General features: G+C 43.7%; 1 protein-coding gene across 1 annotated transcript in view; it reads left to right on the top strand.

Moving 5' to 3' along the window:
• Ints9 (integrator complex subunit 9) overlaps window positions 1-27,035 on the top strand; it is a 90,721-nt gene that overhangs the window by 48,231 nt on the left and 15,455 nt on the right. The window contains exons 7-10 of the mRNA XM_052732940.1: window positions 11,021-11,141; window positions 11,795-11,929; window positions 20,984-21,095; window positions 25,023-25,203. Of these exons, the coding sequence (XP_052588900.1) occupies window positions 11,021-11,141; window positions 11,795-11,929; window positions 20,984-21,095; window positions 25,023-25,203 (549 nt within the window). The remainder of the gene's footprint in view (window positions 1-11,020; window positions 11,142-11,794; window positions 11,930-20,983; window positions 21,096-25,022; window positions 25,204-27,035) is intronic.

Below are 27,035 nucleotides of genomic sequence, written 5' to 3'. Positions count from 1 at the left end.
GCCACCCGGGCTGCATAAGCAAGTTCTAAGTCCGCCAGAGCAACATACTAGAAACGAGCAAGAAAAGACAAAGGAAAACTAGCATGTAAAGTGGAGATGAGACCCCTGGGTGTGGAGATTGGGAAGTCATTGACCATCCCAAGAGTTTAGAGTGACGTGCAAGGACCAAGAGACTAGACTGTCAGAGGTAGGTAAAGGAGAAGCACCATGGAGCAGGTGGGGAGCTTGATTCCACATCCAAGCACTCTGACCTCCACTAGCAATGCAGAGGACATAGTCAGCCTTGCCTTGGACTCGGTTTAACCCCAGCAACTGCTGCCTTCACTCCCTGCCCCCACCTTCTGCTCTTAGCATGGAGAGTCTGGAGTTCAAACTGGTCTGGACTTCCTGAGAATCCCTGATCCTTTCCCAGTTTCCCTGACCTTTTCCCCTCTTCCCCTAGATCAATGATAGTGGCTGTCACCTTGGCTTCAGAATGTCTCGGATTTTGCCAGTCTTTCTGTAAGAACGTGTATGTGTAGCTCGATTATCTATCCTGTTGTTGTGTTCTAGAGTTTAAGCACAAGTCTCCTCTGTGTGTTCTTGAATGTGCTCTGCTTATTTAACCTATGAGTCGCTTTTTCTGCCAGACATGGTTCTAAATGTGTTAACTAAGGAGTGATCTAACAATTTAATGAGGTGAGTAGTGCCATTATTACCAGTTTACAGGAAAGAAGTGCCACAGAGAGGGTTAGTAACTTCCCCCAAGGTCATCCAGCAAGTGAGTGATGGGTTCTGATTTCTTTAGGTGACTCGGGCTACAGAGTCCACGCTCCCACTCCTCTCTTGAGTCACTCTTTGAGGGCATGTCCTGCTGTCCCCCTGTGTGGTAGAAAGGGAAGTAAGTGTTCTGCAGCCTTTCTCCTGTCTTGCATAGATCTTCTGGGTGTCTCCTTGGTTGATAGGACAATGTGCGGGTGTCTTCACATCATCTGGATGTGCCCATAGCCAAGCTGTCTTGTTTCTGTTTAAATGGTCTCTTTGATCTGGCCACTCCCACGCAGTGATACATGGTCCCTTCCCCTCCTTGTGTTTCATTTAAAGTCTCAGCTCTCTTTTTTTCTCAGCCCTGACTGTGCCACAGTCTGCCTTGAGCACACTGGACCACATGGGACCCCAGGTCCCGATAACCTCCCTCGTTAAAAATATTAGGGCTGTGTTTCTTTCCCTGTAGTAGACTGCATGTACCTTGGCCTCCCTTACTTACTTCCTCTTGTTAAGTTTATGTCCTTATGTACTTAGCTGCAAATAGTTTTGGCAAATCAGAAGTAATATTCAAAGGTCGGTGTCCCTGACTTCCTGAGCCCTGGGCCAAGTCTTAGGAAGTTCTGAGTCTTATTTTGCCTCCTCTGTGATCTTGAGCCAAGTCCCTTTTTTCCCTTTGCCACCCATCTTTGTAAAAACATGACAAAATAACTCACTCCTAGAGTAATGTCAATATGTATTAGGAAGAGTGGGGCTTGAAAGAAGAGAGGGTAAAACCAGGGGCCTGGAGGGTAGTCAAGAGATGCTCAGCAAGGAGTGTTAGTTGAAGCAGAACCACCAGTTTCTCATCTCACCACCTGGTGGGCAAAAAGAGAAAAGGAAAAGGCACCTTGGAAGAGGAGAGAAGACCGATGTGCATTCTGGCCCTGATCAGGTCTTGCACTTTAGCTTAGGAACACGTGATGGACCTTAGTTATTGATGGCAAAGGGGAGAGGCTCATTATGGAAAGAATGTGCTGAAATGATAAAGCAAAACCCCCAGCTTTGTCCTTTTTCTCTATGGATTAACTCAGCATAAATATTAGAACTGGTATTAAAATTGGAGCACTCTTTGAGGCTGGTGATGGCTCATTAAGGAAAGCACCTTCCCTGAAAGCATGAGTTCCCACCTCAGCACCTTCCTTCAAGCCAGACACTGGGTGTGCATCTGTGACCTGGTGCTGGGGAGGGGTAGACAGGGACAGGCAGATCCCAGGGGCTGGCTAGCCTGCAAGTCTAGCCTAAATAGAGAGCCAGCTCCAGGTTCAGTGAGATTGTGTCCCAAAAATAAGGTAGAAAATAATAGAGGAGCTGGGCAGTGGTGGTGCACGCCTTTAATCCCAGCACTTGGGAGGCAGAGGCAGGCCTGGTCTACAGAGTGAGGGCCAGGGCAGGCTCCAAAGCTACACAGAGAAACCCTGTCTCAAAAACACCAAAAGGAAAAAAAAGAAAGAAAGAAAGAAAATAATAGAGGACATCTGGTATCAATCTATGGCTCTACCCTCCCACTCATGGATGAGCACATCTGTGTGTGCGTGTCTGTGGGGGCTGCTGTTATATCCCAGGGGGAAAAAAATACTTCTTAAAAAAGGAAGTAGAATTTTTTAAAGGGCTCTTTATTCTTTGATTGGCATCAGATAGCAGCGCTCTGGGATTTGACCTTGGGCTAGGTACTAGAATTGCTTCATCTGGTCAGCTGAAGGGTTGGCTGCTGAAGGATGCCTGCTGCCTTTAGGCTCCTCTGATAGCTAGTGTTCTAAGGACTGAGGCACGCTGCATTGAGAACTGGGTTCTTATGGTCTGGTTTATTGAATGTTTCCCCAGGTGATGCAGTCCATGACTTCTCTCAAATAGAGGCGTGAGATCGGGCCTGGACCACTTGTCACACTCCTGTACTTAAGCAGCTGGGGCACACTGAGTGTGTCTTGGCTGTTTAGGGATATGAGCTGCCAAATCCACCCTTTTTTCTTTTCTTTCTCTTTTTCTTTTTCTTTAAGAAGCTCAAATCTGGCTGCTTTATGAGTGATTTTTTTTAATCTTTTTTAGACGTTGGCTTACACATTAAAATAAAATCCTGTGTGATTCAAGCAAATCACTGGGTGTCGGATTTGAGACTTGAGCCCCTAATTTTACTTCAAACTACACAGGGATTCTCAAAATAGATCTTGGTCAAGTGCCTGGAATTAATGCCTCTAAGTAGCTTGAGTTAGTAATAAGGCCATCAAGTGAAAAAAACAATAAATTAAAATTTCTCAAGCTCATTGGTCAAAAAAATCTGACAAATTCTCTTAAATCATTTGGAGTTGGTTTGAATTAGCATGTGATTTATTATCAGGATGTATATTCAAAAATCCTATTACTCTTGCTTTTTGACGGTTGCATGACTTTTTGCCTCAGTTGACATGTCCCTGAGATTTATTTAGAAGACATTAGCCATCCTTCTTCCTAATTTTGACACTACAGTGTACTCTTCCTGAAAAAAGAGATGGAGTTTTGAAGGGAGTAAAACTCACACAATAGAATTTTTTTACATAAACCTTAAAGTTTAGATTTTTAATGAGCAATTTAAAAGCAAAATATTCCACCTAAGAAACTACTCTTGTGTCTAGTATTTTTAATGTAAATGTTTTATAAGACTAGAATCCATAGTCATAATTAAGAATAAGTCATTATAAGGCATTGCTAGATGTAAAGGGGCACACCTGTAATTCTAGCACCTGGGAGATAGGAACCAGAGGCAGGAGAAAAGTTCAAGGGCAAGCTGGGATACTAGTGAGATTTTGCATTTTTAAAAAATGGTAAAAATCATAAGATATTGTCATAATCTTCTTATAAGCATTAAGGAATCAAGAACGTAAGAGGAAGGTTTACCTTGCAAGAGGCTTTAAAATGCATATTAAAGGTGTTGTTCTTTTGCTCTGACATTCCTTGGCTATTTGCTGAGGAATTTATCAGGCCTTACTATATAATAGGAAGAAATTTGGAAAGTATGGGCTTAGAGGTCACACAGACTAGAGATTGAATATCAGCTGTGTTTCTTGGTAGCTGAATCAATTCATTTCTTCCAGGCTCTATTTCCTCATTAAATTGAGATGGACATTAACCACTTTGCAGGGTATCGAATAGAGGAAATGAGTACTGCGTGAAGTTCTTAAAATAGTCCTTACCCACTTTAGCAGAACATTTGGTGTTGTGGTTTGCATGAGAAATGTCCCCCATAGGCTCATGTATTTGAACACTGGGTCCCCAGTTGGTGATGCTGTTTGAGTGGCTATGGGACCTTTAGGAAGGTACAGCATTGTTGGAGGAAGTACATCATTTTGGTATAGACCTTTACAGGGTGCAGTCTTGCTGCCCACCTCTGGAGGTAGGCTTTGAGGGTTTCTTGCCTCTCCCTACTTCCTGCTTGGTGTCTCTGCTTCCTGCTTTTGCTGCCATGCCTCCCCCACCATTACAAACTCTAACCTCTAACCATCTGGAACCAACCATAAGCCAAAATAAACTTTTTTTTCCTCATGTTGCTTTTGGTCATAGTGTTTTATCACAGTGATAAAAAAAAGTAGCTAATCCACTTATGGCAACCAGAGCACACCTGCCTTCCAAGCCTGATTCATCTTAGATGCCACCTTTCTTGTAGAAAGCAAGTGAACAAAGGAAACTGTTTCTAAGCCCACACTTGCCTCTGCTTTTACATTGTCAGTCACACTTTTTGAGACTTGATGACCTTTTCTGTAAAATACATAGAATTGAATTGAATTATCTCTAAGAACACATATATTGCAGTTTTCGAAGATATCCTTGGAAAGGGCTCTTTAAAGTGGGTCTTCACAGAATAGCTGTACTCTGATGGAGTCACAGAATGTGAACCTTGTGATCCCAGACCCTTTGTTCATTTTAAGTCAATAACTTAGCCTTCGAGGGACCAATTCATGGTACCCAAACTCCAAGGATGTTGATGGGAAAAATACCTTTCTATTATTTCCTACTGAGACTCAGAATTAGTGCGGTTCATCTGTCCATGAGTCTATCCTGGTCAGCAAATCCACTAAAAAGGCAAAACATAGAGAAGAGTTTGTTTTGTTTTGTTTTCAGTGACTATAGAGTTAAGGCAAAGATCATCCGGACACCATCTCGAATAGTGTGTACCATACTTTGCTGGCCATAGTAATTGCCTTTGTTTTTCCTAGAGACAGTTGGGTCTGAAACAAAAATTGGGGATTATGGTGTTGCCAGTTACTCTTGAGCAATGTCTGGTTTTGAGGCTAGAGCATCCAGCCAACCTCTAACCCATCCCTGCAGCATGGCTGTCATATGGTCATTATTGAGGGTAGACACAGTTTCTGATTCTTGTATTCTTTGTATTCTGCTCTTATATTCTGTCCATTTGTTCAACAAACACTTAGAACTCGATCAATGTGTTCATTGTCTGCCTTTAAGTGGTCCCTATAGGCCTAAAGGTCTTAACTCTTTAACAAAAACCCATGATCTTAGGTTGCTGGTTGTGCTGGTAAGATGCGGGAAGAGGCAGCAGCAGAACTTTGGCTCAATGTCAACGGCCCGGGAAAGAAGTTTATTAGGCACTCAAGTGCGATAAGAAAAGAATGAAATGATGAAATCTTTTAGAAAGTACTTATGAAAAATTTAGACTATGAAAATTTGACTTTGATAAATTAGAAAGCCAGAAACAGAACCAGTTCCCTCTGGGTTTCCTTATCCTACTTATCCTAAATCAGCTAATAATCCTAATGGCTTTAAGTGGGCCTGTAAGTGCCCTGATGTAAGTGTGACCTCACATACACGTAGGAGTTTTAGGGAAAGCTCAGTCCAACAAGATGTTAGGAGATAGGTCTGTATGGCAGGGAAAGTAAAGAAAGTGCTAGCAAGAGGGGTGTAGATGAGGAACCAGACTTGATGAGCAACTACCGAGTGCCTGGCACTATGATATACCGTGGAAAAGTTCCCCCAAATCTTAAGGCATAGAGCCCTTGCATTTGAGCATACTGCCAAGGGTAAGACTTTGTAGGCGAGGCCAGTACAAAAGTAGCAAGAAACCATCTGGAAACAGAATTCTGGGGTAAACAAAAATAACTGACTTGTTGAAAATCAGCCAGTGTACACCAAGAAAAAGACAGAGGCTCTAAGCCTTAGCATTAAGCCGAAGAATAATGAAGTTCTTTTGAAAAAGATAACAGTACATTTGACTGGCCCTAATTTAAGACTTTTGTCTAGCTTAAAAGAAAAAAAACTATCCAAAGAATTTAGACACTGTTGTGTGTGTCTGTGTAAATATGCATACACACATGTATATATTACTGTATACAGTTGGTCCTGTGTATCTGGTAGTTTTGTACTCATGAACTCAACCAACTGCTGATGAAAACTATTCAGGAAAATATCACTTCTGTACTGAACATTATTCCCTGAATAGTAAAGCTATTTACAGTGCATTTACATTACACTGTGACCGTGTACTGTGTATAATCAGTAACCTAGAGATGACCTAAAGTGTAGTACATTTGTCCAACATAGTGGCACACACTGCTGAGACAGGAGAATTGTTTTATTGAGCCCTGACATTCGGGCCTACTGTCAGTTACATGGGAAGACTTACCTCTAATTTTTCATTTCCTGTTGTTTATAAGGAAGACATTTTTCCCTCAATTTAGAGATAGAGAGGAGAAAGGAGGTTAAGTAAATGCTTAATATTTCAACTAAAAGAAGGAAAAATCAACATTAAATTAGATATGGAAAGTAGTCTGTTCCTAATTGTTCTGTGCAATGGGGTTTATTAAAATTACCTGAGGATGCCTGTGAAAAGCCCAACGTAATTGAGTGTTAGAATGCTTCCTCTATAATAGACCGCAAATGCAGCACTTTGTATGTTTTGGGAATGGATTCTTTACTACATTCCTCGGGCCAGTCTTGAACTCTTGAACTCCTGAATTGCTGGGACTGTAGGTGTATGAAACCTTCATGGCTCCAATACTGTATAGCTTCTCCATTTCTGCATCTCTCAGCAGGCTGCCAGTAAACTCAGGTCTAGCTGGAAACGACCACTTGCAGGCTCACCTGTCTAGTTGTTGAACTAAGGCCTCCCTCAAGTCCTTCCCCTGTGTGCCCATCAACTGAACTTTTTACATGGCAGCTGATTTCATCAGAGTGTGTAAAAACAGGATAGGAGAAAGCAGGCATTCTGTAGTCCCTCTCTCAGAATCTAATCAGAGGGAGAAGCCCATTATTTTTGTCATACTCTATTCATGAGAAGCAAGTACTTGGTCCATGCTCAGGGAGGGTCCTATACAAGGTGGCAAATAAAGGATAGGGGTGTCATGGGGAGCCCTGTCTAAAGTGACCTAACACAAAACCCAAATCCAGAAAGTCAGACCTGAGACCAGAGTTAGTTGGACTGCTCAGTCTGCTGTCTCCCATTGTTCTCTCTGTTTTAGAGTGACCTCTAAACTCACCTACTAGTGCAGGTCAGATAGGAGCCAGTCAGGATTGCTGTTCCTTCCTTTTCTTGGGGTAGCCGTTAGCATGTGTGCATCTGTGTTTTTAGTAGTGAGTATGCAGTGCAGCGTATACAAAAATGAGAACGAAGTCAGTGCATTCGTGACGTAACAGAACTGGATAAAAAGATGTGTTGATATTTCAGTGTATATTAGTAAAGTTTAAAGGCACACTTAACAGCCTGCTCCCCTCACAACAGTGCTCTACTGAACTGTTGTCAGAAACATGGAGGGGGGCGGGGTTTCTGTGGAAAGAGTGCTGCTGTCTTCAGCTTATCTTGACACTACGTTTGTAAGTTCTAGCCTTTATTTTTTTTTTTAATTTTTTTTTTTTTTTTGGTTTTTCGAGACAGGGTTTCTCTGTGTAGCTTTGCGCCTTTCCTGGAACTCGCTTTGGAGACCAGGCTGGCCTCGAACTCACAGAGATCCGCCTGGCTCTGCCTCCCGAGTGCTGGGATTAAAGGCGTGCGCCACCACCGCCCGGCTTTATTTACATGACTTGAATGGATTGCTTTCCTACCTAAAAAGACCCCCAGTACCTTCTCTAAAAATAGGCCCTGAATTACCAAAGACAAAACCGGTAGATATTTCCCATAGTCACGCTCACAACGTTCCCTTAAGATTCAGACCCTGAACAGGTGGTGGCACACACCTTTAATCCCACCCCCCCCCCCCCCCCCCCACCCCCGCACTTGGGAGGCAGAGCCAGGTGGATCTCTGTGAGTTCGAGGCCAGCCTGGTCTACAGAGTGAGATCCAGGACAGGCTCCAAAACTACACAGAGAAACCCTGTCTCAAACCCCCTCCCCCCCCCAAAAAAAAGATTCAGACCCTGACTCCAAGTGTTAGTGGACTCAAGACTGTTTACTCTCCAGCAGAGTGACTCGTGTTGACAAAGACTGCTACAGATACCAGTCCTAGCTGGAAGGAAAACTAAGGGCTGCTTCAGGTGATAGAAGTGCCAGGGCTCCAGCGATGGGTAAGGAAACACAGGAATAGTAGCTGTGTGGGACTTCAGTCATTCTAGAGCAAGGAGCCAGTCGCAGAGGAGCCGTGTAAAACACTCACCAGAAAGGAGGGATGCTCTGGGGCTGCACTCGCTCTTCCATCCACTCCCGCCATAGCCTTCCAGCTCTCCCCTGCAGCCCAAGGGAGAAGTCATTATTTTTCCTGGAGGGTAGTGCTGGGCAGTCCAAGCACTGAACCCTGGTGGTGGGAACTTAGAGGAGGTACAAAGGATGGGTGTTAGTGTGGCTGCAGCAGACACTGTGCGTCCATTGTGTCTCTCACCCTTCTAATAGAAAACTCCTGATGTCCCCCTTTTATAAATGAAGAATGCAGCTCAGAGGTGAGTGGTGACCTTGGGTTGAAATCTAGGTTTCTCTGGATGTCACTCCCGGGTTTCCATCCTATCACAGTACCACTTCCTCAAAGCAGCAGTTTCTGGGCTACCTGAAGTAGAGAAGCTATAACAGCGTGCTGTCCATGGCCTTGTCCAAGGTGCTTCCTGACCACTTCCCTGCTCCCTCATAAGCAGGCCAGACATTTTCCCACAGCATGTAATAGAGCACTTAGCCCAGACGCTGTCATGAAACCTAAAAGTGGGACAGTGGTCTAGGTTTGGAGTAGCAATGTGTTACCCATCTAAAATGTGTAAGACAGGTAATGAGAAGATGGGTTTCCAGCTTGGGAAACCTGGCACTGGAAGACAGAATACAGCAAAACCCTTGAGTTTTAACCTGAGTATAGGGGGAACCATTAGAGTACAGATGAGGATGGGGGTATGAGAGAGGAAACCCTCTGATGTTCAGTGTGTTTGGGGGGAGAGTAGAGCCTCAGGCATGCATTCAGTTCACCAGAAGTACTTTGACCTAGATTGTACAGTCAGTCTCACACAGGTCAGTCTTCCAGATTATTCCTCATACATTTTAGAACAAGAATGTTTGTTCATCAAAGAGGCGTTTTTGATGGTGGTATTAATGGTCACATTCATCTTTTGTGAACAGGAAAGAGAACATGAGATGTTAGGTAGATAAATACCTGGTCTGGGGTATAGCTCAGAGACAGAGCATAATCTACAACGTGCAAGAGCCTGGGTTCGACCCCAGCACTGTGAGAAGGAGACAACAGAACATGGTTATAGTTCAAGTAGAACTGTTCTGTGTTAGAGTGTGTATAATGGGCTGGAGAGGCAGCTCAGTGGATAAGAGCATCCACATAGCAGTTTGTAACTGCCTGTAACTCCAGTTTCAGGGATCTGGCTCCCTCTTATGTGTGGTCTTGTTGGTATGGTATCACCCACTCCCGTTCACACATACACATGAAAAATAAAAGAGATTTTTTTGTTTTGTTTTGTGTTTTTTCAAGGCAAGACCTGGATCTTGTTCTGTAGACCAGGCTGGCCTCGAAATCACAGAGATCCGCCTGCCTCTGCCTCCTAAGTGCTGGGATTAAAGGCATGCGCCACCACTGCCTGGCTGAAATAAATCATTTTTAAGGTGTATAGGGTAAACCTGCAGACACTATTAATAAAATAATTCAAAAATGATGGAAAATGATCAACTTAAAAGCTACTTCAGAAAACAGTACAGAAGAAAGTGGTAAAGTGGCAGGGTGGGGTTAAGAGCACGGGCTGCTCTTCCGAAGACCCGGGTTCAGTTCCCAGCACCACATAGCAGCTCACAACTGTCTGTCTATAAAACCAGTTCTAGGGGATCTGACACCCTCATATACAGATACACATGCAGGCAAAACCCCAGTGTCCATTAAATAAATAAATAAGTATTTAAAACAAAGGAAGATAGAGGGACAAAAAAGAAGTGGGACAAACAGAAAAGTTAAGGTGGAAAATATAGTCCGACTCTATCAGTAATAGAAAATAAATGTGAATGGGAGGGACGGTCCAGTCGGACTGTAGGGATTATCAGCCTAGGTTCAAAAAAAATAGTAACTAGCCTGGTGGAGGTTGTATATGCCTTTAATCCCAGCACTCGGGAGACAGAGGCAGGTAGATCTCAGTGAGTTTGAGGCTAGTCTGGTCTACACAGCGAGTTCCAGGACAGCTAGAGCTGTTAACACAGAGAAACCTTGTCTCGGGGGAAAAAAAAAAACAAAAAACTATATGCTGTATAAATAAAATGGAAATAGAAACATAAAACGAAAAAAATTAACAAAATCAAAAGATTTAAAATTGTCGGGGTACCGTGGTGCTTGTGTGGCAGTCAGGACAGCTTTGGAAGTTGGTTCTCACCTTGCACCCTGTTAAGGCTGCATCTCTGGCTTCTGCCACTACACTGCGTGCTCCCGGCCAGCTGGCCCATGAGCTTCCTGCCGATTCTCCTGTCTCCTTCGCCTCACAGTCAGAGTCCTGGGATTACAGATGCTCACTGCTGCGTCCAGACTTTTACCTACATTCCAGGGATTGAGCTCAGCTCATCAAGCTTGTTCAAGAAGTACTGTTACCCACTGAGCCACCACCCACACTTGTTTTAAAAAAACAGTAAAATTGACAGTCTTTTCCTGGATTGACAGGGAAAAAAAAAGACTCAAATTACTAGAATCTGAAAGAGGCGACAGTAATGCTAACATTATGTAAATAATGATCATGAAAGAATCCATGAACAGTCTTATGCCAATAAACTGACCAACTTAAGGAAAGTGGTCATATTATTAGAAATATCTATTAATTGATGACATGTTCACCTCGTGGTTGACATTGTGATGTGTTTGCAGGCTGCTGCCTTCTCCTCTCAAGGACGCAGTGGAAGTATCTACCTGGAGAAGATGCTACACAATGCAGGAGGTGAACTCTGCCCTGAGTAAAATCCAGCTGGTGGGATATTCTCAGAAAATTGTGAGTGTTGGTGTTTCTGTGAGGGTTTTCAGGGGTGCTGGCCCTGTGTTGAGTCCCTGGGGCTCTTGTGGCTCTTCTTCAAGCTGCCCTATCCCAAGAAAAAACAATGTAGGTGGATTTTCCCCACCCTCCTTGCTTTTCAGTGGTACCCATTCATCACCCCCAGTCCCTGACATCAGCTCAAACTGGGTTGGCCGAGTCTGGAGATCTGTCCCATCCTGTTACCTGAGAAACCAGACACAACTTTACCCATCTGAGACATAGGCAATAGAAAAGAGAAGCAGCTTCCCAAGGGTGATTTGAGAGCTGACCTAAATTAAGGATTCCTGCTCTGGTGTTGCCCTGCAGCTAGAGCCACTCAGAACTGGAACCTCACCTACAGTGGAAAAGGAAAAGTGGTCTTTGACTCCTGGTTCTGTTGGGTAACTTGTCACCCTTGCTCTTTAGTGCCTGGACCCAGTGTACCTGACGACAAAACATGAGCAGAGAATGAGGTGGCAGACACCCCAGGATTGCTTCCGTTGTCCACTGCACAGACTGTACTATTCCCTTTGGTCTTCAGTTTGCTTTAAAATAAGGTCATTTCTTGCTCTTTCCCTTAAACTGACTTGACTTGTTGATGGCTGGCATGCTCTCTGTGTGGTTCTTTTTAGGAGCTTTTTGGTGCTGTTCAGGTGACCCCTCTAAGCTCTGGCTATGCCCTAGGAAGCTCCAACTGGATTATCCAGTCCCATTATGAGAAAGTATCTTACGTCTCCGGATCCTCGTTGCTTACCACACACCCTCAGGTAAATTAACTTTCATCACCAACCTGTGATTATTTAATTCAAATCAGAATGTCTCCAGTGTACTATGGGCAGTTTTTAAACCTTCATAATTTCTGTGTCTTAGATATTCTGGGAGAGTTAGACTGTTTAGTTCCCTACATTCAGGGTTGTGCTTTCTTTGGAAGTAATTCTGTTGTGCTCAAGGTTGATGATTCATGGTCCTTCCAAGACCCTGCTTATGTAGATGGCCTGATGTAGAACACAGAGATTGTTGATTCTCTCAGCACATACTAACTGCTGAATACTTACCAAAGGCAGGTATCTAGCACTGATCTCAGTGTCAGGATTGAGTGACCACCAGGCAAGGTCTCTGCTTGTACATCTTATCTTCAGTTGATAGTGACTAGGACAAAGATGAGTAGAGAAATGAGCTGTGTGATTTCAGACTGAGGTAGGAGTTCTAGGATCAGCACAGAAGGTTTATTTCTAGAGGAGTGAAGATAATCTAAACTGGGTGGTCCATCTGAAATCAAGAATGAAGAGCCGTGTGAAGCTGTGAGGCAGAGCCTACAGCGATGGCTGAAGCGTCCCTGGAACAGAACAGGCAGGGCGTGTGAAGAGCAGAGAAAGCCCATGTGACTGCAGTGTACTACACAGCCAGGAAAGGAGCAAGGCCAACTCACACAGGCCTTTGTAGACCATGATTGAGTTCTGGTTGGGTTTTATTTATTTTGTTTTGTTTTGTGGTGTAATTGTGGTGTGTATGTGTGTAGTGTGGGTATGTGCGTGTATATACATATGCATGAGAAAAGAGTCATCCTTTCTTGACCCATCTCTACCTTGACTCTGTGAGGCAGGATCTCTCACTGAACTTAAAGCTCACCATTCTGCTAGACTGGCTGGCCAATAAGCCTTGTGGATCCCCGTCTCCACCCCCAACTCAGATAGGTTACAGGCATGTGCAGTCAGACTCAGCTTTTTTTTTTTTAATATTTATTTTATGTATATGAATGACCTGTCTTCATGCACACCAGAAGAGAGAATCAGATTCCGTAACAAACGGTTGTGAGCCACCATGTGGCTGCTGGGAATTGAACTCAGGACTTCTGGAAGAGCAGCCAGTGCTCTAAACCACTGAGCCATCTCTCCAGCACCCAGACTCAGCTTTTTAAGTGGGTGCTCGGGATCCGAACTCAAGTCTTCATGCTTATGCTGCCGGGACTTTACTCACTGAACCACTTCCCAAGCCCCGCTCTATTGTATGTTATGTTTTGTTTTATTGAAACAGGGTCTTACTATGTAGCCCTGGCCAGCCTGGAACTCACTGTCTAGACCAGGTTGGCTTCCAACTGACAGAGATTGACCTTCCTCTGCCTCCCAAGTGCTGGCCTCAAAGGCTTGTACTACCCACCACCCCCTCCGATTTTAATGTAGAGGGAAAGCTATTAGCAGATTTAAGTTAGTCATGCATTACAGTTACATTTGGCAATAAGTTACACGTAAACATTGTTCTGAATATAATATTTAATCCTTGGGTATTTGTAGAGAACTTACTGTTGATTTTATAAATCCCGATTCTTTTGTGTTTGTAAAGGAAGAGTGGTCAAGATTAGGTAATCAGTTGCTGAACATATAGATAACTTGTGGGAGTCCCTGTCACATTTTTTCTTTGAAATTTGATTACTTTATGAATGTAACCTTAAGATGTTATTGTCTTCATAGTAAAACAGAAAGTTAAGGCTTAGACCTGGAGCCTGGGCCCTTGTGCTTCCTTGTAGTTCTGCCCTTTCCCTGACAATTGCTTTGGTCTGTACCACAGCTACCTCCTCCTGTGGCCGATTTGCTTTCTTTCCCTGGGTACATAGAGAATCTCACCCCTGTGCTCTCTTCCTTTGCAGGGTTAGTGCTTGCCACAGTTCTTACAGAAAGTCCTCAGGTTTTAGAAATATTTGCTCTATTTATGACAGATAAATGTGTGACTTAAACATGATATTTGTATGTGTATGCATACATATACACCTTACAGAATGGCTAACTCAAGCTAATTAGCATACCCCATTTGCAGATAGGAAAAAATAACTCTGCTCTGCTTGAAACACTAGGTGCTGCTGCCAGTCTGCAGTGATTATTCATGTTTTCTGTCGGGGCGGGGACAGGCTCTCATGTGACCCAGGCTGGCCTCAAATGTGACAGCTAGCTAAGGATGACCTTGAACTCTGTCCTCCTGCCTCTACCTCCAAAGTGCTATCATTAGAGGTATACCACCACCCCTGACTCATACCTTCTTTTACAACCAAGTTTATCTCAACGTCTAGAGGAGACAAGTTCCTGTGTTTTCCTGTAGCTAGCAGAATCCTGGGCCCTTCCCGATTATTGAGATCAAAATCCCATCAATGTCATTATAATCTGCCTCATTGAATCAAATTTTTTATTGGCAGCTTCTTTCATTCTTGATGTATTCTGCCCTAAAAGACAGGAGGATGACTTGGCTGCCAACTGCTCTGATTTGTCCTGCTTGGATCAAAACCTTTACAGTACTGTTGACGTAATTTCCAGTAAATTGTCTTTACAAGGGCTATAAATTTAAAGGGAAAATAAGGTCTTGAGAATAATGAGCAACATACCTAAATAATTGGTTTTAATTTCTAGTTGGCAACCTGTACTATAGGTAACAAAGGAAAAGGATAGGGTTTTTTTTTCCTTCATCCATATTGTTGGTTTTGTATTGAATAAGTGGGAATAAAGAAGTTTTAGTTTAAAAAAGCATGATGGTCTACCGTAGAGGTGAAGACACTGTGCCCAGAGCTGTATCTGACCCACCACTTATTCTGGGGAAAATAATTGTTTAATTAATTAAACCAGGTTTTATTGGGTTACAGGCATACCTGTTTGTGGATCGTTTCTAGTTCGGTCTGTGCCGTGAGGGCAAGGTTCAAGTTAAACTTCACAGAAAGTTTGCTGCCCTCTGCTCTGCCTGATGGGAGCCTTTTGAGCAGAGAAACAGCACAGGCTGCTGCAGTGATCTGTAAATACAAGGTATGAGGACTCTGACTAAAATGGAAGCAGCAGGAGTGGAGAGATGGCTTTATGAAAACATAGGCTGGGGCTGGAGAGATGACTCAGAGGTGAAGAGCACACTAGCTGCTCTTCCAGAGGTCCTGAGTTCAATTCCCAGCAACCCATGGTGGCTCACAACCACCTATAATGAGATCTGGTGCCTTCTGCTGGCATGCAGGCATATATGCAGACAGAACACTGTATACATAATAAATAAATAAATCTTTTTTTTTTTTTTTTTAAAGGGAAGAAAAGAAAACATAGGCTGAGCTGGGCAGTGGTAGTGCACGCCTTTGATCCTAGTACTCGGAAGGCAGAGGCAGGTAGCTCTCTGTGAGTTCGAGGCCAGCCTGGTCTACAGAGCGAGTTCTAGGACAGCCAAGGTTACACAAAGAAACCCTGTCTTGAAAAAACAAAAAGAAAAGGGAAAAAAGAAAATAGGCAAGTCTTTAATTCAAGCTGCCTTTACTCTGGCCCAACAGGATGGCTCACCAGGTGATGGCACCTATTGCCAAGCCTGATGACCTGAGTCCAGTCCTGGAACCCACATGGTGAAAGGAGAAAATGGACTCCCACAGCTTGGCCTCTCACTATGCCGCAAGTGCACACACACGCTCACAGAATAATTACAAATTTCAGTATGATTTTTTACAATGTAGAGCATTTATTGATAGCCACTGTCTTCAGGAAAGGAAAAATGGACGTCAAAAGATTCTGTGCATGAGTAGCATTGAGAGCAAGGATAATGCATTTGTCTCAGAGGTAAGTTGTAGATAATGATGGATGCCAGAACCTGGGTTGAAGGCAAGTATAGAAACAAACTGGAGAATCAACATACCTTTTTAATTATATAAATAAAAGACCGAGGGCCAAAGATTGACCTGTAGGAAAATATTTACCAGTAGACTGTGAAAGGAAGAAAAGCAATCTTGTGTAAGTATGGCTGGAAAGAGAAGAAAATTGAGACCATAGCAAAGAAGAATATCCTGAGCAAGAAGGAAGAGCACAGGTTCTCAGTGCCAACTCCGCTGGCACTGCCACTCGGCTGCCATGCCCAGCTCTGTGACTCCAGTGCACCCTGTGATGGCATTGTCTGCAAGGACACTACCATTGTGTCACTTGCTTCCCCTCAGATCTTCTCCTCATGTTCTGGACAAAATCTCCAGTACCATGTTGACACAGTGATGGTAGTTGGTGTTTTGTACTAGATTTTAAAGAGGGTGCTTTTATAATCCCTTAGATGATGCTTTGCAGTCCCTTAGATGAAATGTGCTCATGATCCACACCTATTTATCAAGGACTTTCTTCTCTGTTTTTTATTTTCTGGTATTTTTTTAGACCTGGCCCATTAGAGGATGTTTTCTCTGAGTCAGAGATAATCGTGTGATCGGCAGACCATACGTGAATATTTGTTTTCTATTCTGCTCTTTATTTCCTTCCTTGTGTCTTAGGGTTGACTGTGTTGCTCTACCCCGTTTACTCTCCTGTTGTCATTTAACGGTTAGGTCTTGATGTGCACTGCTTTAGATTCATCTGAAGCAGGTTATACTGCCCCCCACAGTGTCATTCCTTGAGTAGCCCAATGGTATTTTACTGCGGTTTTGTTCTTAGTCCTTTCTGTCTGGTTAGACCTGGGTTAGACAGATTTTTTTTTTTAATTCCTGGTCTTGTTGCTGTTAGCACAGTTAATTGTACATACTAATGTACTTCACTGTGCTGTCTCCACACATGCATGCAGTGCATATTGATCACATCCAGCCATTGTCCGTCCTTCTCACCACCCCTCTCCCAGTGCCTTCTAATCACGGGCCTCTTTTGCTTTGGGGTGGGGAGCTGTGGAATTTCTTTTCCTTTCTGCACATGAGAGAGAACATGCAGTACTTTGCTTTCCGTGTTCCTGTAGCTGGTAATTTCCTAATGTCCTGTTCCCGGTTACATCCATTCTGCTGCACATGACAAGATTTTCATTGTTGTTGTAGCTGAATGGGCTACATTGTGTGGATGTCTGCCATATTCCCTCCTCAGTTCATGTCCTGTGAGCGCTTGGACAGAGTTCACATCTTTGCTTTGTTTTCTCGAAGTCTGGTTGTCCATGCCCTCATAAATGTGCATTCCTCCCATAAACCTAAAGAAAATACGTTCAGTTTTGAAGCCCTTAAAACCGTTTTTTCAGAACTAAGGTAGCCACTCCATTTGTGGGTTTGATTTTGTATTGTTGACAGTTTTTTTCTTCTGAATTTTCCCAAAAGTTTTGTTGTTTGTTGGTTTTTGTTTTTGGTTTGTTGTTGTTGTTGTGATGCAGTACTTTGATGTGGATGCTCCACGGTGAAAGTCAAATGTCATATAATTGGGACAAGGGCCACAAGAAAGCTAAGCTACAACAGGCCCTTCATCTGTTGGTGCCTCTGGCTCACTTAATGGCCCCAGAAAGGCAGGAGGGGATCACAGCAGGTTGGCCTCTGCACGTCTTTCTCCATTTGCTGTCTCCATTGTTTGTCTCATTTGACTGGACGCTGCCTCTCCTCAGAGTATTTGCTTCCCTCAAAAATAGTGTGTGCTGCTTAAGAGCATTCCTGTGTGTGCTTGTGTATTAACTTCTCATGAGCCAGTGCTATTCCCTGAGTCCCTCCCGTTAGCAATGGAGTGTCTAAAGAAACAAGGAAGACAAGATGGTGGATGTGACCTTACAGAAATTCTGATAGGGGAAGAAGAGCTTTTCTCCACAGTGCAGTTGAACAACATGATTATAAGACCAGAAGTCCACTGGGGAGTGTGGGCCTTCAGCTAGGGAATGGAGAGGTCATGAAAGGGTGGGTGTGAACTGGTGTTGGAGGGCAGAGTTGTACTTCATGGTCTGGGGTGTATTTTTTCCTCTCCTAGGTGATCAGTCCTTAACTGTAACTTTCACTCCTTCTTTTCTGCTGTCGGGACTTTAAGGTGTAAAGGCCTTCAGACTTCTCTGACTCCTTGCTGACTACTGTTTCCACTTTCTCTTAAGCAGGCTGCCATTTCTCCTGCATATTTCAGTCATCTGCTCTTCTGCACCCTGGCTGTCTTGTGTTTTACTCCTGGATCCTGTTTCACATCTGAGAGTGAAACACTACCTGACCTTAGGAGTGTCCTGGATTTCCCTACCCCCTTGGCCTTCGTTGTCTCCCATGAGTGTGATTACCAAAGCCATTCCGTGTTTCAGGCTGCTGACCCTTTATTGCCTGCCCTCTTCATTCATAGTTGTCGTTCTGACTCTCTTATCCCTTTCTCCCTTGCCTCAGTTACATTCTTTCTCTTTTTACTACTTTCCACTACTTTCTCAGTTACACTCTCTTTTTACTACTGCCCATGCACACACAGGCATGCACACCTTCATGTACACATGTATATATACATATATACCACCACACTTGCACGCACAAAATTATAAAAGTTATGTGGAAAGAGAAGGAGACTTTTGGGAGGGAAGAGGAAGGAAAAGAGATAATGGAGAGATGAATATGATCAGTGTGTATTATATATGTGAATGAAAATGTCATAACCAAACCTGTTGTGTGTTTTATAAAAAGTGAATGTGTGCTTATAAATTAAGTTGTTAGAGGACCAATACAGTAAACACAGTTCTTACTAAGCTTAGAGTTTTGAGTTTTTTGTTTTGTTTTGTTTTTATGTATATAGATGTTTTGCCTGTGTGTATGTATGCCTGTGCACCACGTATATGCCTGGTACTTGCAGAGGTCAGAAGAGGGTATCAAATCCCCTAGAACTGGAGTTATGGATGATTTTGAGTCACTGTGTAGGTGATGGGACCTGAACTCCAGTCCTCTGCAACCCTGAACCATCTTTCCAACCTCCTAAGCTTAGAGTTTTTGCTGTTTTATTCCATCTGTTTATAACTGTCAGTTTTGTGAGGTACTTTTGATTGTTGAATAAGGTAAGTTTTTATTTTTGTGTTTAAACAAAATATTCCCGCTTAAGCACTCATCAAGTGGCTGTTGACACCAGTAATATATGTATTTATCTTTGGTAAAGTACAGATATTTGAAGTGTCACCTGGGTACGAAGAGTGTTGCTAAAGCCTTTTGAGCCTGTATCTATCCTGGAGCCCTGGGAGTCAATAAGGCTGTCTCTGTGTAGTGCTGAAACTACAAGGTCTGTAACCTGACCGCCAAGTATCTTGGAATGGTTCCAGCGCAGGGTGCTCGCATGAGACCCGCCCTGCATTTGTTGGTGGGTTTTTAATTTTCAAAAGGAGATATTGATGGCGGAGGCTCAGAGTTAGTGTCAGAGTGGTTTGCTCCCCATTATGTTTTCTCCTGGTTCAGTCATTCTTAAACTTTGGGGTCATGGCCCTTTCTGACCACCTAGTTAAATCTACAGGGGCACGCAGAATCGGAATCACTGTCTCAGGGGATTGGGGGCCCTCTGAGGTCCCCTCTGTCTCACTCAGTCTGGTTGCTACCTTAACCCAGATAGGTCACTCACTGCACTGCTGGGTCCTTTGTCACCATTTCCCTTTCCCTCTGGTGTACACGGGAAGCAGTCCAGGGCTCATGCATAGCTACTGCTAAGAACCATTGTGCCGCCACCAGTGCACACTCACTTCCTCTTGTGGAAACAGTAGCACATAGGTATGGGTCTGAGAAGTTCTGCCCAAGAAGAGAGAAGGCCGTTAGATGCATTAGTCAATACCTGTGGGGAGGAATCAAGCCAGTCAAGTACTGCATGTTCAACACTGAGCCCTCTCTGCCCAGCTGAAGAAGTTTCTTCCAGGTTAGGAGCAGTTTGTAACAGGACCATACCTTGTTATTTAATAAAATAATGAAGCCCGTGTCTCCATACTTGGACACTCAAAGGAGAATCTCTCAAGAGGTACAGATACTCGGAGTTGACAGTAGAGATTTGGGGCTTTGCTGGGCTGCTCTGTTTGAATGTTCTTTCTTTACTGGGGAGTATACCAGTGACACCAAAAGGAATGAGATGTCTTCATAAAGTGTGTGGTCTGGGCTTTTTCAGGACAGATAGTCTCTGAAAACAATCACAGTTTAAATCATGCTGGGTAAAAATAAATGCCAACATCATAAAGAACTCCTTGTCATGTGCCAGTGGGGGTCTCAGTTCACACAGAGATAGTGTGTGAGCCTCCAAGACTCACAAAAGTCAGCTGAAGGAGGTAGGTCAGGACCGGCCATTTCATGGGAAACCTGGCTCAAAGCTTGCTCAAGGTTATAGGGCTAGTTAGGAATTGGGAATAGGCACAAGTTTCTAACCCAGTGTTCCTTCTGATTCCTCCAACCCTTGCTACACAGGTAAATCACCTTGTCTCTCTGTCTTCCCATAACATGTGCTTGTCTCCTACACTTAACAGTTACTAAGAGAATGCAGTTATTCAGTTCAGATGTGATTCCCAGGCAAGCAGCAAGGGCATTCCCTAGAAACTTGCTAGAAATGCAGATGCTCAGGCCCTCCCTTGGAACAAATCAGAAACTAGAGGAGTGAGCTCAGCAACCCTTGTCTAGCACACCCTCTGGGTGACCTTGATCCATGCTGAAGTTTAAAAACCGTAGAGCCGAGCAGGGTGGCTCACGCCATTTAATCCCAGCACTCGGGAGGCAGAGCGGATCTCTGTGAGTTTGAGGCCAGCCTGGTCTACAGAGCGAGATCCAGGACAGGCACCAAAACTACACAGAGAAACCCTGTCTTGAAAAGAATAAATAAATAAATACATACATACATGTAGAATGCGTGGCATTCAGAAGAGGGAAGTACTGGAAATAGGAAGCCTTTCCTGTGATTGACAGGGAAACAGTGATCTTAATAGTCGAGTTCTATGAAGTTGGATATGATGTGAGGCCAGCCAGTCATGACAGAGAACTGTTGCTCACTCCAGAGTTGCTAAGCCACCGCTGTGGGCGAACTTGCTGCTGTACTAGACCCAGCAAGAGAAGCATTTGCTCTTGTCCCTTCACTGCTTATAGACAACAGTCCTTTGTAAGTTGTTAATTAGAGCTTTCTTTTGTCTTTCAGCCCATGGACCAAGCTTCTCTCAAAAACAGTGATGTTCTGGTTCTCACAGGACTCACGCAGATCCCCACTGCCAACCCCGACGGCATGGTGGGCGAGTTCTGCAGCAACCTGGGTAAGGGACTTCTCAAGGCTGAACTTGGGTTCTGCATCCTAAGTTTAGTTCTCATTTGAGGCCTTGCCCCTTCCTTCCAGTCCTGCTCACTAGTGTCTCTGTGAAGCTTCCCTGCCTACACTGACTTCCACCCCTTAGGTTCCTCCTCAAAATGTACTGTTGTCCAAAGGAGCCATTCTCTTTTTAATTTATTTAAATTTATTTTATGTGCATTGGTGTAAAGGTGTCAGATCCCCTGGAACTGGAGTTACAGACAGTTGTGAGCTGCCATGTGGGTGCTGGGAATTGAACCCAGGTCCTCTGGAAGAACCACCAGTGCTCTTAACCGCTGAGCCATCTCTTCAGCCCCCAAAGGAGCCATTCTTAAGGAATGTAAATCTCTAGTGTGCTAAGAGTTGTCCAGTCATACATCAGAATGGTTAGCAATTTCTAGAAAGGTAGTCGGCATTCTCTCACTCACGGAGCATGTTGGCTAACCCCTTACCATGCTGGGTATGGCAGGAGAAGTGTGCCTACAGGAAACAGCACAAGAGTCACACCCCTTCACTCTGCTTTCAAATACTAGCACAGAAGTGACTCACACTTGAAATTCACAGCAGTGAAGAAGGGTACATGGAATTGTTCTCACTAATATTTGGTTGCTTTTCTTTTTTCTTCTTTTGGGAAAAGACTAAATTGAGAGCCTGCAGGGATGTTTTTTGCCTGGAAAACACTTATTTCCCTTTAGGTGAAATTTTCAGTGAAATCTTGCAACCCCATCCTTATTTTAGGGAAGTAGGCTGGCCCCTGTCTTCGTACATGTAGGCTGCTATGACAAAGGATCATCGTTGGTGTATAAACTGACGACATGACCACCCCATGGTATGGCTAAGGGGACGGTTTTTATTGTAGGTATGAGAGAAAGAACAGCCAGAGGCATCTGGAAGAGTCCAAAGTGGAGAGAGAAAGAAATAGACTGAACATGGCCAGCCAACTGGTCATGGCCAGTTCTATCTGTTAGAGCGGAGACTAGCAGAGGACAGAGAACAGAGAGAACATTCGAGAGAAGCAGGAGCAGAGCAGGAGAGTGGGGAGCTGTGAGCTGGAGGGAGTTTAAGGTAGAAGAGGAGGGGAGAAGGGCCTGGATGCTAGCATGGACTTTGAAATGTGTAACAGGTACTTGTGATACTGAGGGAGCCTGGAGGCCAGCAGGAGCTTTGATATGCTAATAGGCACCACAGTAGCCATATGTCCCTTTTGCCAGAAGTAAAAGAAATGACTCCATTTGGTAGATGGGAACCAGTTTCACAACCACCAGAAATCCTCCTATAGTCCAGGTCAAGCTCATTTCTGGATATTTGGAGTGTGGGGATTGGAGTTTCCTTTGGACCTAACAGTTGGGTGGCTTAGGCAGTGAGCATCTGTCTCACAGTCCTGAGACTGGGAACTTTGAGACCCAGGTGGCCACCTTTTCCTGCATCCTCACATGGAGCAAAGGAAGCTCATCTCCGTTCCTCTTCTTACAGCGGCACTATTCTCATCATGGGGTCTCTGCCTCCATGAGCTCATCTAAATGTAATAACCTCCCTCCTCAAGTCCCTACTGAACATCATCATAGTGGCCATCTGGATGCCACATATAAACTTGGTGGGGCAAGAGGCACAGAACATTAAGTCTGAGCTAGCTACCCAAGAGAAGTTGAGGGGCTGACCTTCACCTTCTGGCAACTTTAAGTGGTATTGTTCTGGCTCCAAGAAGAAGCAGTCATCTGCATGGAGGGCACTGTCCTTTGAAATCTCCTGAGCCTTGCTCCTAATCATACTCTGTTTTTATTCTTTGCTGTGTAAAGCCAAAGGAAATTTATTCTTGCTGTGGAAATTGTTGAACTGGTCTTAGAGAGCTTCTAAGTTTTGTGTATTTGTTAATAAACTAGAACCTCTGACTCAAGGAACTTGGGATTCAGGGGAAATCTAGTATCTGATGCACTGTGTCAGAGGGGTCCACTAACTACTCTCCTCAAGGTCATCGAGGTCATCTAATAAAAATGCAAACTTGAAGATCCTGCCACAGAGCCACTAGGCTAGGGAGAGAAGGGCCTTGGAGAAACACTGTGTATTCAGCATGGTCACTAGGCAATTTTTATACAGACTAAAGCTTGAAAAGCACTGGTCTCATGCATTCCTCTCACATAATTAGTGAGGAAACTGAGGCCCAGCCAGGTTGGAGTGGCAAACTTGTGACCCTTACTTGGGTCTCTGTGCAGAAGCAGACTAGAACCAGCCTATCTGAAGTGTTTCCTTCATCCCATGCTCTAATAACAGCAATTCACAGCCTCCAGGAGACCTGTCCATCACAGCAGGAGTGGGCAGGACTCAATGGCACCAGACTTCAGATCCTACTCCCAAATCCACGTGCTTCTGTAGTTTCATAAACAAAACAAAAGTAGACTGGACTTTACAGGTTTTCAGCCATTCATACTTTTAACACATTATAGCCCATAAGTTATGATTAATTCTGCATTCCATAACTGGTTTTAAGTGTTTCAGAGATAGTTTCTTACAGACAAATGCTAGTAAGAGAAAGTGCAATGAAAAGAACTTAGATGGTAAAACAGTTTGTTTCCTTCTGGGTCACTTAGCCATGGCACGAGACTGAGCAGAGACATCCTGCAAACTTTAAATGGGATTTAAAGAGAAGGAGCTGCCTGAGTTCAGGAGGTTCCCTGGAGTCACTGAAACCCACATTGTCTTCCCAGAGACGGTGATGAGAACATCAGCCTTCAGCCCTGCATTGCAGAAGAAATAGACGACTGTAAACATATGTGTCATAAGAACAGGCTGTGGCAGGAAGGTTGAGAAAGAGAGAAAACATAGCGAGAATAGCAGGGTCATAAGGAGAATGAGTAGCTGTGTGGAGGGAAAGGAAGCCTGTGATTGGAGGTAGTTTAGAGTAGGTGGGAGGTAAGAAGGGCTGGGATGCTACTAGCATGGACTTTGAAATGTATAATAGGTACTAGTGATACTCAAGGAGCCTGGGTTCACAGGTAGCCGTGAGAATGACTCCTTTTGATTGATGGGAACTGCTGTCTTTTATCTAACTGTCAGAAATCCTCCTACAGTCCAGGTTGAGCTCATTTCTAGAGATTTGGACTGCCTTCTGGAGTTTGGGGAATTGGAGTTTCCTTTTTTTTTTTTTAAAGATTTATTTATTTATTATGTATACAGAGGGTGCCAGATCTCATTACAGATGGTTGTGAGCCACCATGTGGGTGCTGGGAATTGAACTCAGGACCTCTGGAGGAGCAGTCGGTGTTCTTAACCTCTGAGCCATCTCTCCAGCGCCCTGGAGTTTCCTTTTGATCTGACAAAAGTTGCATAACAAGACCCTGTCTCAAAAATAAACAAAATCAGACATAAGAAAACAGAAGAGGGTTGGGGATTTAGCTCAGTGATAGAGCGCTTGCCTAGCAAGCGCAAGGCCCTGGGTTTGATCCTCAGGTCAAAAAAAAAAAAAAAAAGAAAACAGAAGAAGCTGGGTAGTGGTGGCACACACCTTTAATCCCAGCACTCGGGAGGCAGAGCAAGGTGGATCTCTGTGAGTGTGAGGCCAGGCTGGTCTACAGAGTGAGATCCAGGACAGGCACCAAAACTACACAGAGGAACCCTGTCTCGGAAAAAAAAACAAAAAAAGAAAACAGAAGAAATGCAGTTGCATTAGCCCTTTCTTTTTTTTTTTTTTTTGGTTTTTCGAGACAGGGTTTCTCTGTGTAGCTTTGCGCCTTTCCTGGAACTCGCTTTGGAGACCAGGCTGGCCTCGAACTCACAGAGATCCGCCTGGCTCTGCCTCCCGAGTGCTGGGATTAAAGGCATGCGCCACCACCGCCCGGCGCATTAGCCCTTTCTAACACTGTCCTTTTGTTACCATCCTCTCTTTCCCCAACTTTTCTAGCTCTGACAGTGCGGAATGGAGGAAACGTGTTGGTTCCCTGCTACCCATCGGGTGTGATCTATGACCTCCTGGAGTGCTTGTATCAGTACATCGACTCCGCTGGCCTCTCCAACATCCCTTTCTACTTCATCTCCCCAGTGGCCAATAGTTCACTGGAGTTTTCCCAGATTTTTGCTGAGTGGTATGTCAGTGTCCTGTCTCTGAGTTCTACTTCAGTGTATTCAGTCAGTAAGAATGAAAATAATTGTGATTTCTATATCTGATAAGAAAAGCTAGATTTTTATTTCCATAGCCTGTTTATCAAAGTCATGTTTTATTATATAGGGAATTTGATCAAATCCTAGGCCAGATACATAGCCATCATGAGGTTACTGAACCCTGATCATGTACGGTGAGTTTGAGTCTTAACTCCTTGGCATAAAAGAGGGAGATGGAAGTAAATGTTAACTGTTACAATGTACTTACTATTTCTAAACATTCCGGAGCCATGAGACACACACTAGAGTTGTCCAATCATGTTTAGTAAGATGGCGGCCTAATGGATATAAGTTACTCACTGAAAACGGAATTACTTTCTGGTTTAGTTTGGTTTGGGTTTGGGTTTGGGTTTTTCAAGACGGGGTTTCTCTGTATAGCCCTGGATCTCTCTCTGTAGACCAGGCTGGCCTCAAACTCACAGAGATCTGCCTGCCTCTGCTTCCCAAGTGCTGGGATTAAAGCATGCGCCACCACTGCTGGCTAAGAACAGAATTTTTACATTCCTCTGTCATAACATCCCAGTGTTATGCCCCTTGCCCCACCCCTGGCTTTGGTATGGGGATTTTCCTTCCCACTGAATTGTGGGCTTCTTCCTGAATTGAGACTGCTCATCTTGGTGAGTAAGACGATTCCTTGTTGTTAGTCCTTTACACACAGGCATCTTCCCCACATAGGCTGCCCGAAGCATTATTTGTAGATTGAATCAGGATGCTAGAACTTTGTTTTCATCCAGATCCTCCATAAAAATATTGGAACACACTCCTGGGTCCAGCCCTGTAAACCCAATAGACAGTGCAGCCACCTCTCTAAGTCTGTGGCTGCAAGTGTGGCTGTCACCCAGAACAGAGGGATGAGTGCCAGAGGGTTCCTGTGGTTTTCTTAGCACAGTGGGTAATCTGTTTACTCTAGAAAAAAAAAAAAATTAGAGAAAACAATAAAGACCCTGAGCCTACAACCCCACTGTCAGACTAAACTCCCCTGTTAACTTCTGACCTGGAAATCTGTTGGATAGTTTTGAGACAACACCTTGCCAAGTGTGACTGTATAATGCTGGTTTTGTTTTCCTAAGGAGGTTGTAGCTCAGTAGTGCAGTGCTTGTGTAGCAGAAAACATTTAATTATATTAAACCATTCCCAGCACTCTGGAGGCTGAAGCAAGAGGATCACAGGTTCAAGGCCAGACTCAGTTATAAGCCAGACCTTGTCTCAGAAAAATGAGAACACATGACTGCAATATGTCTCCTTTTTACATCACTCGAATCTGTATAATTTAGCTTATTATCTTGTTATTGGCTGGCAGGGCTTTTCCTTTTAGGAATAAATCATAAATTGATACTATTCTATATATGTATGATGATAGCATTTGCCTTAGGTAAGTTTCAAAAAGTGGAATTACTGGAATAAAGGGTAGAAATATTTTTTAATGTTCATTATCTGACACTAAGCTACATGCCAGAAAAATTTTTATGTAAATTATTCCTTTTTCTTGTCCATTTACTTCTTAGAGGTTTTATATCTCTTATGTATTTGAACTCTATATATATATTAAAGATATTAACTTTTTGATAACATTCTCTAGCCATTTTTCTCATTTTGATACTTTTTGAATTTTATCTTGAATTTTTTTCTGTTTAATAACTTTGTACGTTAGAATAATTTTAGATTTACGGGAAAGCATAATGATAATAGAGTTCCCGTACACCTTTCACCCAATTTTCCCTGATGTTAATGTCACTTGTGAGCAAACATATTTATC

The sequence above is a fragment of the Peromyscus californicus genome, unplaced genomic scaffold, assembly GCF_007827085.1.
Source record: "Peromyscus californicus insignis strain IS unplaced genomic scaffold, ASM782708v3 Scaffold_12__1_contigs__length_115047231, whole genome shotgun sequence".
NCBI lineage: Eukaryota > Metazoa > Chordata > Mammalia > Rodentia > Cricetidae > Peromyscus > Peromyscus californicus.
The sequence above is the reverse complement of the archived record's forward strand: the minus strand, read 5'-3'. Positions and strand labels throughout refer to the sequence as shown.